The sequence below is a fragment of the Ips typographus genome, linkage group LG4 (assembly GCF_016097725.1).
Source record: "Ips typographus isolate SLU linkage group LG4, UJ_Ityp_2.0, whole genome shotgun sequence".
Taxonomy (NCBI): domain Eukaryota; kingdom Metazoa; phylum Arthropoda; class Insecta; order Coleoptera; family Curculionidae; genus Ips; species Ips typographus.
In genome coordinates, this window is record NC_138425.1 from 1171179 (window position 1) to 1181938 (window position 10760).

At 34.9% G+C, this 10760-nt stretch overlaps 4 protein-coding genes across 4 annotated transcripts; 1 reads left to right on the forward strand and 3 right to left on the reverse strand.

Moving 5' to 3' along the window:
• Positions 1-1773: 1773 nt before the first annotated feature.
• On the reverse strand, positions 1774-4491 carry LOC145728185 (stress-induced-phosphoprotein 1-like). The gene is made up of 7 exons (XM_081978233.1): positions 4312-4491; positions 3917-4249; positions 3630-3861; positions 3400-3570; positions 2748-3119; positions 2389-2688; positions 1774-2315 (listed from the first exon to the last, which is right to left on the reverse strand). The coding sequence occupies exons 1-7, from the start codon at positions 4318-4320 to the stop codon at positions 2083-2085; spliced, it is 1650 nt and encodes a 549-aa protein (XP_081834359.1). The 5' UTR covers positions 4321-4491; the 3' UTR covers positions 1774-2082.
• A 381-nt stretch (positions 4492-4872) lies between these two features.
• Positions 4873-7304, reverse strand: LOC145728189 (S-phase kinase-associated protein 2-like). The gene is made up of 8 exons (XM_081978242.1): positions 6817-7304; positions 6522-6744; positions 6362-6473; positions 6074-6297; positions 5735-6018; positions 5552-5679; positions 5338-5497; positions 4873-5283 (listed from the first exon to the last, which is right to left on the reverse strand). The coding sequence occupies exons 1-8, from the start codon at positions 6873-6875 to the stop codon at positions 5091-5093; spliced, it is 1383 nt and encodes a 460-aa protein (XP_081834368.1). The 5' UTR covers positions 6876-7304; the 3' UTR covers positions 4873-5090.
• Positions 7305-7400: 96 nt separating this feature from the next.
• Positions 7401-9637, forward strand: LOC145728190 (TGF-beta-activated kinase 1 and MAP3K7-binding protein 1-like). Its single transcript, XM_081978243.1, has 4 exons — positions 7401-8003; positions 8526-8778; positions 8838-9094; positions 9148-9637. Exons 1-4 carry the CDS (start codon positions 7566-7568, stop codon positions 9577-9579), a joined length of 1380 nt encoding a protein of 459 aa, XP_081834369.1. The 5' UTR covers positions 7401-7565; the 3' UTR covers positions 9580-9637.
• On the reverse strand, positions 9331-10752 carry LOC145728196 (DNA repair protein RAD51 homolog 4-like). The gene is made up of 4 exons (XM_081978253.1): positions 10505-10752; positions 10330-10448; positions 10064-10268; positions 9331-10007 (listed from the first exon to the last, which is right to left on the reverse strand). The coding sequence occupies exons 1-4, from the start codon at positions 10640-10642 to the stop codon at positions 9576-9578; spliced, it is 894 nt and encodes a 297-aa protein (XP_081834379.1). The 5' UTR covers positions 10643-10752; the 3' UTR covers positions 9331-9575.
• Between the last annotated feature and the right edge of the window lie 8 nt (positions 10753-10760).

The following is a 10760-nucleotide window of genomic DNA, read 5'->3' on the forward strand; positions in this document are numbered from 1 at the left end:
GCATGCAGGTGTTTGAACAGACTTTGCTGATTAGGATGTGCCGTTTATTCCGTCAAAAGGAAGTTGCGACCATCGTGGGAACGATTAGAAATGACCATTTTGTTTTAAAAATCGCGTTTTTGCTTCAATCGACCGTAAACCGTTTCTTGTTATAACATGATTTTGAGACTGAAAAATATTTTAATTTTTTTATTAATTAGATGGAAATATTTTGTAAGTGTGACCTATTGGAACGCCAAAAAAAAATAGTTTAGTTATTGTAAAACTACATTTCAAAAGTTAGCATTCACTCAATTAGATTTTTTCTTAACATCTGCCCTTGCATTTACTTGAGAAAAAAACTTTTTAGAATATTTAAATTATTTTTTTAAAAACAATAAAAACTGCAACTTAAAACAACAACTCATACCTGTCTCAAATTCGATTCTCTACATTGGGACCTCGAAAATCAGTTTGTTTTTTTCTAATAACGCTTTTCTAGTTAAATCATCTTGTTTGCCTCGTAAAAGTGTCATACTTTGACTATAATTGTGATATTATTGACCGCGTGCCGTTTAAGCCGAAATGAGCAATTTTTGTTGCATTATCTAAAAAAGAAACCTGGAATCTGAACATAATCCTCTAAAACTTTGCATATCCCTATGTAGAGAATCGAATTTTTGGGATTGTATATACTGCCATACCAAACATGAGTAAATTCATCAATAAACTGCTGTGGATTTACCCACCTGAATTTCAGTAAGCTCAAATGAATTATGAATAATGATTTGTAAATATCCTGCTTAGTTTTGCTTTTAATGTTACGTGTGCCTTGTGTTGCTGTCAATTACTGTTAAGAAGCTTAATCGGTGCCTTTCATTACGATTGGTATACAGAAAGTTAACTTGCTACACTCTGTATATTATTCGACCGTCTACGTAATACGTGTGTGACCTGTCACAGCCTTATTGATTATAATACCCCTAGGGAAAGCATGGTTTGATGCACCTGTTGTTTTTTAAAGTGTGTCATATTGCAACGTACCTTATACTTACTATTATTATGAATTTATGATATTTTAAATAAGCCTTGGTGTGTGCTTAATTGATGCTTTGTGTTTACAGCCTAGTTGTTGTAATTTTTGATTGTCATTTTTCCAAAAAAAAAAAAAATTGTAGCCAAATATCCACTTTTCCGCAAAAGTAAAAACAAATTTCTAATAATGATTTGAAAGTTACTATTTTGTATGCTCTAAATAGTAGAATATACGATTTATTTAAGTGAAACTGTTTGATATAATAAAAAATAATTACATATAAAATATTGTCAAAATTAAATATTTTAATACAAAAAAGTGTTGAGGTAATTAGTGCAATCAAGATATATTTTGTAGTATAAAATGTATTTTTATGAAGTGATGCCCGAAATTAAAAACTGTTTATACTTTAAGATTATTCTTGTTTCTGTGGAAAATAAAAATGTGACATTGTATTCTAAATGTTATTGCTTTAGCACGTACAGGTGCGGGCATTTCAAAACCAGTTCCGCAGCAGTACTTAATGAACCAATTTATGATTCTAAGCAGTTAAAAAGGCATTTTGGAAAGGAAACATTTTGACCAGAAAAAATTGCAAAAGGGTTCCTACTTTTTTGATCATAAAATGCATTTGAACTGTCTATAAAGGGATTTGTTAGCTACTGCAAAACCTCTTTGATTTTAGTGATGGTTGTCTGTTTTTATCATAGTTTTTAGCAACTACCAGGGGGCGTTATAATGAAATAAAACTAGACCAAAACTTTCACAAAAATGTACTTCCTTAATAGAGCCTGCATAATAAAAACAAAGAAATTAGCGAATTACGATCTACAATGTTTCGATAATAATAATAATAATAGAATCATAGGATATTGAAAGTCAGTACTAAAAAAATTGGTGAAAAATAAGAAAAACATACAACATAATCACCAAACCAGATTCGTTTATGGCAACCTACAAAATCGCAGCTAAACTCGAGTTTGGCGGCATAATGTTCTCTCTTACAAAAGACCAAACCTTGCAGCGAATTTTAAGGTTACATCAATTTAAATAAAAAAAAAAATAGTCTAGCGTATAGCAACTATGCCTGACTCCACCAGTTTTTGTATTTTAGCGGCGATATCGGGATTTTTTAAGTGATCCTGCATAGCACGCGGATCGTTTTGCATTTGTTCTAAAATCATCCGCATCGCCGGATCCCTCAAGATGGCCTGCACTTCTGGATCTCCCATTGCTCTTTGTCGTACTTTCTCTGGATCGCCGTCCAAATTGGCGTTGTCGATGGCACAAGCCCGATAACCTAATCAAAAAAGACAATTAATGTAAATGCATGCCCCCAAACATTAAAAAACCCTAACTAATACAATACATACCTTGTAAAGCCTCCGTGTTGTTCGGATCTAAATCCAAAGCTTTCTGGAATGCCGAAATGGCTTTACTAGACTGCTGCATGCCCTGCAGAATCGTCCCTTTCCGGATCCAGCCCTTTATAAATTTCGGATCCAATTCCACACATTTTTCACAGTCTTTCAATCCCAAATCGAAGGCAGCCAGTTTGGTGTAACAAGCCGCTCGGTTACTGTACAATTTGGCATCATCTGGATTCCGTTTTATGGCCTCCGTGTAATGTTTAACGGCATTAGCGTAATCCCCCTTTTTAAAATACTCATTACCTACAAATTACATCAATGGTGAGTTTTATACTAAATTTTATTAGGCTTCCTTTAACAACCTTTTTCCTTTTCTTTTTCTGCTAGTTCCGGATTAATGTAAGACTTTTTCTCCTCTTCTCTGATGACTTTTTCTACTCCAGAGAGTAAAGTTCGAATTTCAGGAGTTCGATGCTCTGACATAGATTTCTCATAAAAAATTCGGGCATTTCGATAGTCTTTTTTCTTTTTGTAGGCGTTACCAATGCGCATCAGCGCCTTGGCAATCATTTTGAAATCTGCCCGATTTTCTCTGCCAATTTCTACGCCTTTTTCGCATTGCTCTATGCACTGGTCATACTCTTTCTGCTCAAAAAACACGGCGGCCAAATTGTTGTAGAAAGTGATGTCGGTTGGATCATGCTCAATGGCTTTGTTATAATGTTCAATAGCACCTGCCAATAAGAGGTTCCTTATATTCATTTTTCAGACAAAAAATTAAAAAACGGGATAAATAACAAAATTGACACATTTATATTTTCTATCTGTCTTCATAATACTTACTCAAACTTGAATTTCAGGGTTAGTTGCTGCGGAATAAAACATGTACAACAAAAACAGAAGACAAACCCCCAGCAAAGCAATCAAATAGTAATTACAAACACAATAAATTTCCACAGTCATCAGTATCATTTCCCAAAGAAAAACTTGTCAAACTGACAATCAACAACTCACCTGAAAAGTCCTTTTTCTTATAACAAGCATTTCCCAATTCTTTTTCTGCTTGAGCCAGTTTCTTATTTTCAGGCAGTTCTGGCTCAGGTTCACTTTTTGCTTGAGGTTTAGGTTCTGGCTTTGGAGGGGGTGGAGTTGGTTCAGTATCCATTGGTTCATCACTCATTCCACCTGCATTACGTTATTAATAATTACTGAACATCTTTCAATCTAATTTGTATGAAACCTACTTGTATCCAAACCAGTTAAAACTTGTAAAGTGTTTAAAATACGGGGATCCTGAATTTTAGTAGCAATACTTTGTGGATTACTTTGCAATTCAGCTAGTAAGGCTAGATAACTGGGATCGCTCAAGTAACTTGCAGTTCTTGGATCATTTTTAAGTTTAGTAAGAACATGAGGACTTGAGAAGAAATTAGGGAATCCTCCTCCACTTTGTCTTGAGGCATTTTGAGCTCTAACCTTTAAAACGTTGAAATGAATATTTATACCTAAAGTAGTAAACAAAAGAAATAACCTCTGCTAAACCATCCTTTAGTTGTTGGTTGTTAGGGTCAAGTTGTAAACCTTTCTCATAGGTTTCAATAGCTTCCTCTAGTTTACCTAAATAGGCTAGGGCGGCGCCTTTGCGGGAAAAGGCTTTGCCCCAGTCTGGTTTCAGTTCTATGGCTTTCTCAGCATCTTTTAAGGAGTTGGAGTATTGCCCCGCTTTCGCGTAAGCTGCAGATCTATTTGAATACAATACGGCATTTTTGTCATCTAAATTGATAGCGTCCGTGTAGAATTGGATTGCTTCATCCAACTTGTTGGCCGCTAAAGCTGCATTACCCTTGTCTTTCAAAGCATTAACCTAAAACAAAAACTCGTCATATTTTGTTTTACCTTGCTTTAAAAGCCTAATTTTTAACTTACTTGCTCCATGTTTAAACAATCGCGAATTATGCCGGTAAACGTTTACTTTAGTTTTCGACGGTTTCAAACGCAACAAACTGAATATTCTGGCTACTATTTAGCCGACGGAAAGTTTGAGATGATAAGCGCACGTTCTATTTTCGCAGTTCATAAGAATTCCAGAAACTTCTAGTTCAAGTTGTTTTGAAGTAATTGAAAGTGACAATATTAAACATACCCACTGACTGACGAAAGACGAAAACCACCACGTGTATCCAATATAAGGGTCCTTTGCTGTAGTCACGCGGGTATGTGTCAGGTGTCACATCTGTCAGTACGCAAATACTTCACATGGCGTTGACGACAGTGGTAAAATGCTACAACTATTTTCAGCCACACGTAATCTTTTGTTTGTTTAATTGGCATTCATAAGAACACATCGATTAGCAATTGCTAGACAATTTTCTTTTGAATAAATCGATTATTTATCAAAATAGCGTTACTTAAACGTCCATCAAATTAAAAACCTGCTTTTATCAATGCGGCCATTATTACATAGGGTATTAAAAAAGAACACCCATATTCCAACCTAATAAATCTATTCAGACAAACACATATGAAAAGTAATAACAGTATATCAAACTATACATTTCTGAAGTCATTATTTGACTTAACATTATTCTTAATTTATTACCCTCATAAGTAAACATTGCCAACAGTCTCACTTTAGATTAAATCACAGAATCTTGTTGGTATAGAAATAGAAAAAAATGGCAGTTATTTGTGTACTTTAACCGATCTTAGTCTCGAACGCGCATATTCCAAATGCTGCTTCGGCGCATACCGACCGTCGGCCTGGCCACCGAACTAAATTTGAACTGATTAATTTGGACGCCGGCGCCTAATACGTTCTGAACTTCTTTCAGTTCGTTTTCTTCAATGTAACCACCATGTACATCCAAGTAGTTCAAGTTGGCTAATTTCTTCAGAGTACTAAAAATATTTTAAGTCCTTACAAACCACCCGAAAGCTATATTTACTACTTACAAAAGAGCTTTGTAAGGAATCAGATAGCAGCGTGACAGAGACACAAAGTTTAAGCTATCCAGTAGTATGATTTGCTTTATTGTCTCTCCAGTAAGTGCTGTGCAGTCGGACAAATCAAGTTCCCTTAGTTTTGCACAGCTACTAACCAATGAGGCAACATCTAAAAGTTAATACAGTAGAATTTAAGCAAAAATAAAAACACTATCAAACTCACAAGCATCAGACATTAATTTACGACAACCTGAAAAATTCAACCTATCCATGGTTGGTGGTAAATTTTCACATACAAATTTAATTGAGCTGGAACTTAAATAAGTCCAGCCAATGTTCAACTCTCTTAAACTGCAAAGAGAAAAAATTAGCTGAAAAAGAAATTAATACCTTTAGGGACTCTTACTGTCTGCAGTTTGTGAGTAAACTCCTAAGTCCATTAATGTGAAGGCCAAAACACATGGTAAAATTAATTACTTCAATGTCTTTGTTAGCTGAGAGAGCTATTAAGACATTATCATTAACTGGGACATTCTCTAAACTTAATTTTTTCAGTCTATCACACTTATTAAAGAGCTCTCTCAGACTATCTGTGGATATGTGAGCCATACTTAAATCTAAATACATTAGTCTAGATCTAAAGGTAGGTGAGAAAGCTTTAGAATCTGGTAGTATTGGCTTGTACATGATCTACAAAACCAATAATCAAATTATAAGGTTAGTTACAATGATGAGTTAAGAAAACCTCTGATTTAGCCAATCTTAAAACAATCACTTGTTTGCTTAAAATTATCCCAAGCACTCCTGCATTTAAATGCTTGTTTGAGACATCCATTCTAGTCCATAAACTCTCATCATGAGTGAGTCTATGAAATCTTTTACAGCACAATGCAATGTCTTTCAGACAACTTTTAGACAACCATCGAAATATTTGTAATATAACTTCATCACTCAGGTAATCAAAGTAATCTAAAATAAAAGAGGTTTAAATTAAAAACTTGAAATATTTTAAGGTCTTAATAAAACATCTTACTATTTTTATCTGTGGGTTTTATAGTTGGTTTTCCTACTAGCAAACTATCCCAAGCCCCCTCAGATAATTTACATAATGACTCTTTGGTAAGGGTTGATTCTAATACTGTTAGCTGCAATAAAATTATTATTAGAAGTACTATAACTGGTTAATTTGTTACTTGTTTTCCGCGGGAATCCGGCGTCATTGATGCACAAGACACGTCCACCGCCACCAAATCATCTTTATTGAAAATTGAGTCTTCATCAGTGACTACATCCTCAGAATCACAATCAAGCCGTCCTATTCCGTGATCATAGACCTCATGGAGCACCACCTCTCTGTTGCTTAAAGTCCATAACGGCCCCTTGGAATCTTCCGGTTCATGAAATCTAGCACGTTTCCTAAACAAAGAACAGTCCAATTTTCACTCATTTGGTAGTAAATAAACTGGCGATGACTGAAAAGTGACTTACCGCGCAGGAGAACCGTCCACATTCACGTCCACCGGTTGTAATACGCCTTGTTCAGACATTGTTTTACGAATTTTTTTCTAATAATTTTTCATTTCATATTAAGCTTTTCCCTCCAACAAAAATTGGCAGTGCATGCAAAACTGCTTAAGATGGAGAAGTAAAATAGAGTGAGGTTAGGTTAAGAAAGAAATATTGACGTCTGACAATCAGCTGTTTTAATTGCAAATACCTTCGAGCAAAAAGAATCAGGAGGTAGCAAATACCCCGTTTGTGCATTAAGCGACCGAGACGGAAGTCGCCATCATTGTCCCCCACATTCAGCTACTGCGCTTTTTGTTTGTTTTGCTTTTCAGTCCATTAAAAATTGATTTTTGCAAACTTAAATTAGTTGAATTATTATTAACGAGTGGATTTGTGAATAGTGGGCAACAGCAGATTGATTGGCGTCACTGATTTTCTGACAGTTTACGGCCGCCATACTGAACGCTCTTTGATTGCTATTGCTCCTTCCTGCTATATTTTTTTATTCATTGGTCTTAATTACTCCTAACCTAACCCTAATCCCTAATCTAAAAACACAAAACATAAACTTTAATGTTTATTTTTATTTACGTTTTCCTAATATAAAATTGTAAATAGCAGTTTAAAAATAAACTGTATAAAATTTTACTTATAAAAGTGATTATATTTCCCAACTCATTGACATAATAAAGTAAAGAAGCGCCTTTAAAGCGAAATCAAATAAAAAAATGAACTCATTAAAAGTGCAACAAAACAGCTTCAAAAATGAAAGTTGGACTGACGATTTGCCAGTATGCAAAAACACCGGCATAGGATTCTCGATTAATCAAGTATACCGTAAAGACGGCCATCCACAAGAAGACCATCCATATGAGGATGACAGTTCCCATTTTTGCTTCAGTGATGATTTTTACTGGTATGCTGTGTTTGATGGTCATGAGGGCAAACGAGCGGCCGATTTTTGCTCGCAGCGGATGGCTGCTGAAATTTGTTTCTCGCAAATCAACCACAAACAATCAGATGAGGAGGTGAGAGAACTGATTCGACAGGCTTTTGCCACAGTAGAAACTGGGTACATGGAAACTTTGGGGGATATTTTGGCTGAAAGGACCAGTCTACAATATGATATACCAGATGGGATGAGTATGTATCAAGCTTATAAAACTGTAAGTATTAATTGTATACTTACTTTTGTCAAAGTAAATTTTACAATAATTGAAAGTAGGTATACAGGTGTGGTAAATTCAAAAGCGATCATAGGAAAACCGTGTAACGGACAGAGAAACGTAGGTAATTGCATGCGCGGGAGAAAGACAGAAAACGAAAAAAATATCAAGTAGGCCATATTTTCAGCGCGCTGTTGACAAAACAAATTTTGTTGACGGAGTGGATTTTGGCAACAGCGCGCTAAAAATATGGCCTACTTGATATTTTTTTCGTTTTCTGTCTTCCTCCCGCGCATGCAATTACCTACGTTTCTCTGTCCGTTACACGGTTTTCCTATGGTGGCTTTTGGATTTACCACACCTGTATATGATTGAATTCAAAGCACAAAGTGTTCCATGGTTACTTTTGGCCTCTGTTTTTAACATGTTTATCAAAAATAACATAAATTATTTAATGCACATATTATTCAGTCCACATGAAGAAAACATTATAAAATGGGACTTTTTTTGGGTAAAAATTAGGTACCAAATATAGTGGACCAAATAAAGCATCTAAATGGCGAGTTGGCGTCAGGTACTGCAGTTGCTGTGGCCTTAATATGCAATAACAAATTGTTTGTGGCTAATGTAGGCAACTGTAGAGTACTCCTCTGTCAAACAGATACTAATTCAGTGCTTAAAGTTGTACAGCTCAGTATTGATCATGACTTAAACAATGAAGATGAACTGCTGAGACTTTCTCAAATTGGGATAAACCCAAATTCACTTAGACACTGTAAGTATTATTGCTTTTTATGCTGACAATTAAACATTAATGGTTTGTTTGTGTACAAGGCTCCCATTTGGGCAATCAGGCTAATACTCGCTGTTTGGGCAATTACTGTGTCAAGGGAGGTTATAAAGACTTTGATGATTTGGCCAAAGCTACACAGGAACCCGTCATTGCGGACCCTGACATTCACGGGGGCATCATATTAGATGACTCTTGTAGATTTTTACTTCTTATGACAGCTGGTTTGTATAATTCAGTTGAAGAAGCCATTGGGTCTGACCAAGTTAACAAATACATTGCTCAATGTGTGGTGGAACAGGTCAGTGTGTTTCTATTGACAACTTAATTGCTTAGCAATTAAAATTCTTATAGTTTAGAGAGCAAGCTACTTTAACTGGGGTAGCCCAAGCTGTGGTGGATAGAGTGGTTCGTTTACACCATGACTGGTACATGTCAAATTCTTTTAATCCTTCTTGCACTCCAAAAAGGGAAGACATCACTTTAGTATTGCGCAACTTTAACTTTCCCATGCCAAACGCAATGAAATCACCCACAAAACCAACAGTGCAATTTAATACACAAGTGATAACTAATACAAACAGTTCCATGCAAAATACGTTGACAAACTTGAATACAAACACCACTGTACGCACTAATACCACAAGCAGTTCAGATGCAAAACCTGACTCTGAGGATGAAATGGGACCTGATCAAAGAATACCAGGTTATGTGGATTTCAGTGATTTTTATAAAAACCTAGAAAAGGCGCATAAAGATGGTACAGTACCCAGTTGGTTGACTTAGTGTTTGTTACTTGTATTGTTGTTATTTTTTAATAAATTAAACTCTAACTTATTGTCTACACCTGTTATTTTAACTCTGACATTTGGAACTTCTCTCCAATATTTCCCACAACAGACCTTTTCTACCATATTTTCATTGCCTTCAAGCACCCACTCATTCCATGTGGTTATCAAGTTAGTTACAATAATTATAACATTTAGTTCTATAGCAATATACCTCAAAGTATTAGCTAAATGATTCAGTAGATGATTATTTTCTACTGGGTCATTTGTGTTTAGAGTCAACACTGAAATTGAATGGATAATTATTAACTTTACATCCAGTCCTTTCTTCAGTTCTTGTATAATATCAAATAATGTACTTATAAGTGTGTACTTGCTAGGAATGTGTTTTACCAGTAATTTACTTAACATGTTTATGATTTTTGCCTGAAATTTTCAATTGCAATAGAAAAGCAATGTCTGCATGTACCTATAAAAACTACCTGATTTTCCTCTTTTTCATCAAGTTTTTTCTTCAGTTTTATAGCAGAAAAATCATTTTTAGTGTCTAAAAAGTATGCCCCATGTCCTGCACTAAGCACATTGACGATGATAGACAAAACAATTTCCAATTTGTGAGACTCTGCAGACCCACAAAGTTCATATACAGTCCCAGTGATTAGACCTTCATCTATTAGATCATCTAGCCTGTAATTATTAATGTAATTTCAAACAACATGTTACATTAGTGTGGAATGTAGTTAAGCACCTTGGTATTCCAGTTGACAGTAGCACAGAATGTGTCATAATTTTTTGATAATACTTTAAACCATTGAGTGGCAAAGCTGATGCATTTTTAGCTAAATATTTCTTTACTTCTACCACTTCCTTAAATTGAACTTACTTATGTATCTTCTTCATTATTACAATACAGCGATACTTACTGAATATGTAAAGCCTGAATAATGCTCCAACATTCTGTTTTCTGACTTTAAAAAATCTGAAATTGTACAAACACCGTGATGTTTTAATGCCGCAATTTTATCTTCTTTCAGTAACGCGTGTGTATTGACACACAACATTTCAAGTTACGTATTTAAATACCATTTAGTGAAAAACTACCCTACTTAAATATTTTTTTAAATTTAAATTTTAAGTTAGGTTAGGTTAGGTTAGGAAAACAAAATAATTCTTGTTGCT

Coding starts and splice junctions, on each gene's coding strand:
- LOC145728185 (XM_081978233.1), bottom strand. Junction 3,862..3,916: donor TAAAGGATGGTTTAGCAGAG/GTTATTTCTTTT, acceptor AACGTTTTAAAG/GTTAGAGCTCAAAATGCCTC. Junction 2,689..2,747: donor AGAAAAAGAAAAGGAAAAAG/GTTGTTAAAGGA, acceptor TGTAATTTGTAG/GTAATGAGTATTTTAAAAAG.
- LOC145728189 (XM_081978242.1), bottom strand. CDS start 6,875: ATGTCTGAACAAGGCGTATTACAACCGGTGGACGTGAATGTGGACGGT. Junction 6,745..6,816: donor GTGGACGGTTCTCCTGCGCG/GTAAGTCACTTT, acceptor TTCTTTGTTTAG/GAAACGTGCTAGATTTCATG. Junction 6,019..6,073: donor TAAGATTGGCTAAATCAGAG/GTTTTCTTAACT, acceptor TTGGTTTTGTAG/ATCATGTACAAGCCAATACT.
- LOC145728196 (XM_081978253.1), bottom strand. CDS start 10,642: ATGTTGTGTGTCAATACACACGCGTTACTGAAAGAAGATAAAATTGCG. Junction 10,449..10,504: donor ATTCAGGCTTTACATATTCA/GTAAGTATCGCT, acceptor GTTCAATTTAAG/GAAGTGGTAGAAGTAAAGAA. Junction 10,269..10,329: donor CTGTCAACTGGAATACCAAG/GTGCTTAACTAC, acceptor TAATAATTACAG/GCTAGATGATCTAATAGATG.
- LOC145728190 (XM_081978243.1), top strand. CDS start 7,566: ATGAACTCATTAAAAGTGCAACAAAACAGCTTCAAAAATGAAAGTTGG. Junction 8,004..8,525: donor TGTATCAAGCTTATAAAACT/GTAAGTATTAAT, acceptor GGTAAAAATTAG/GTACCAAATATAGTGGACCA. Junction 9,095..9,147: donor CTCAATGTGTGGTGGAACAG/GTCAGTGTGTTT, acceptor AAATTCTTATAG/TTTAGAGAGCAAGCTACTTT.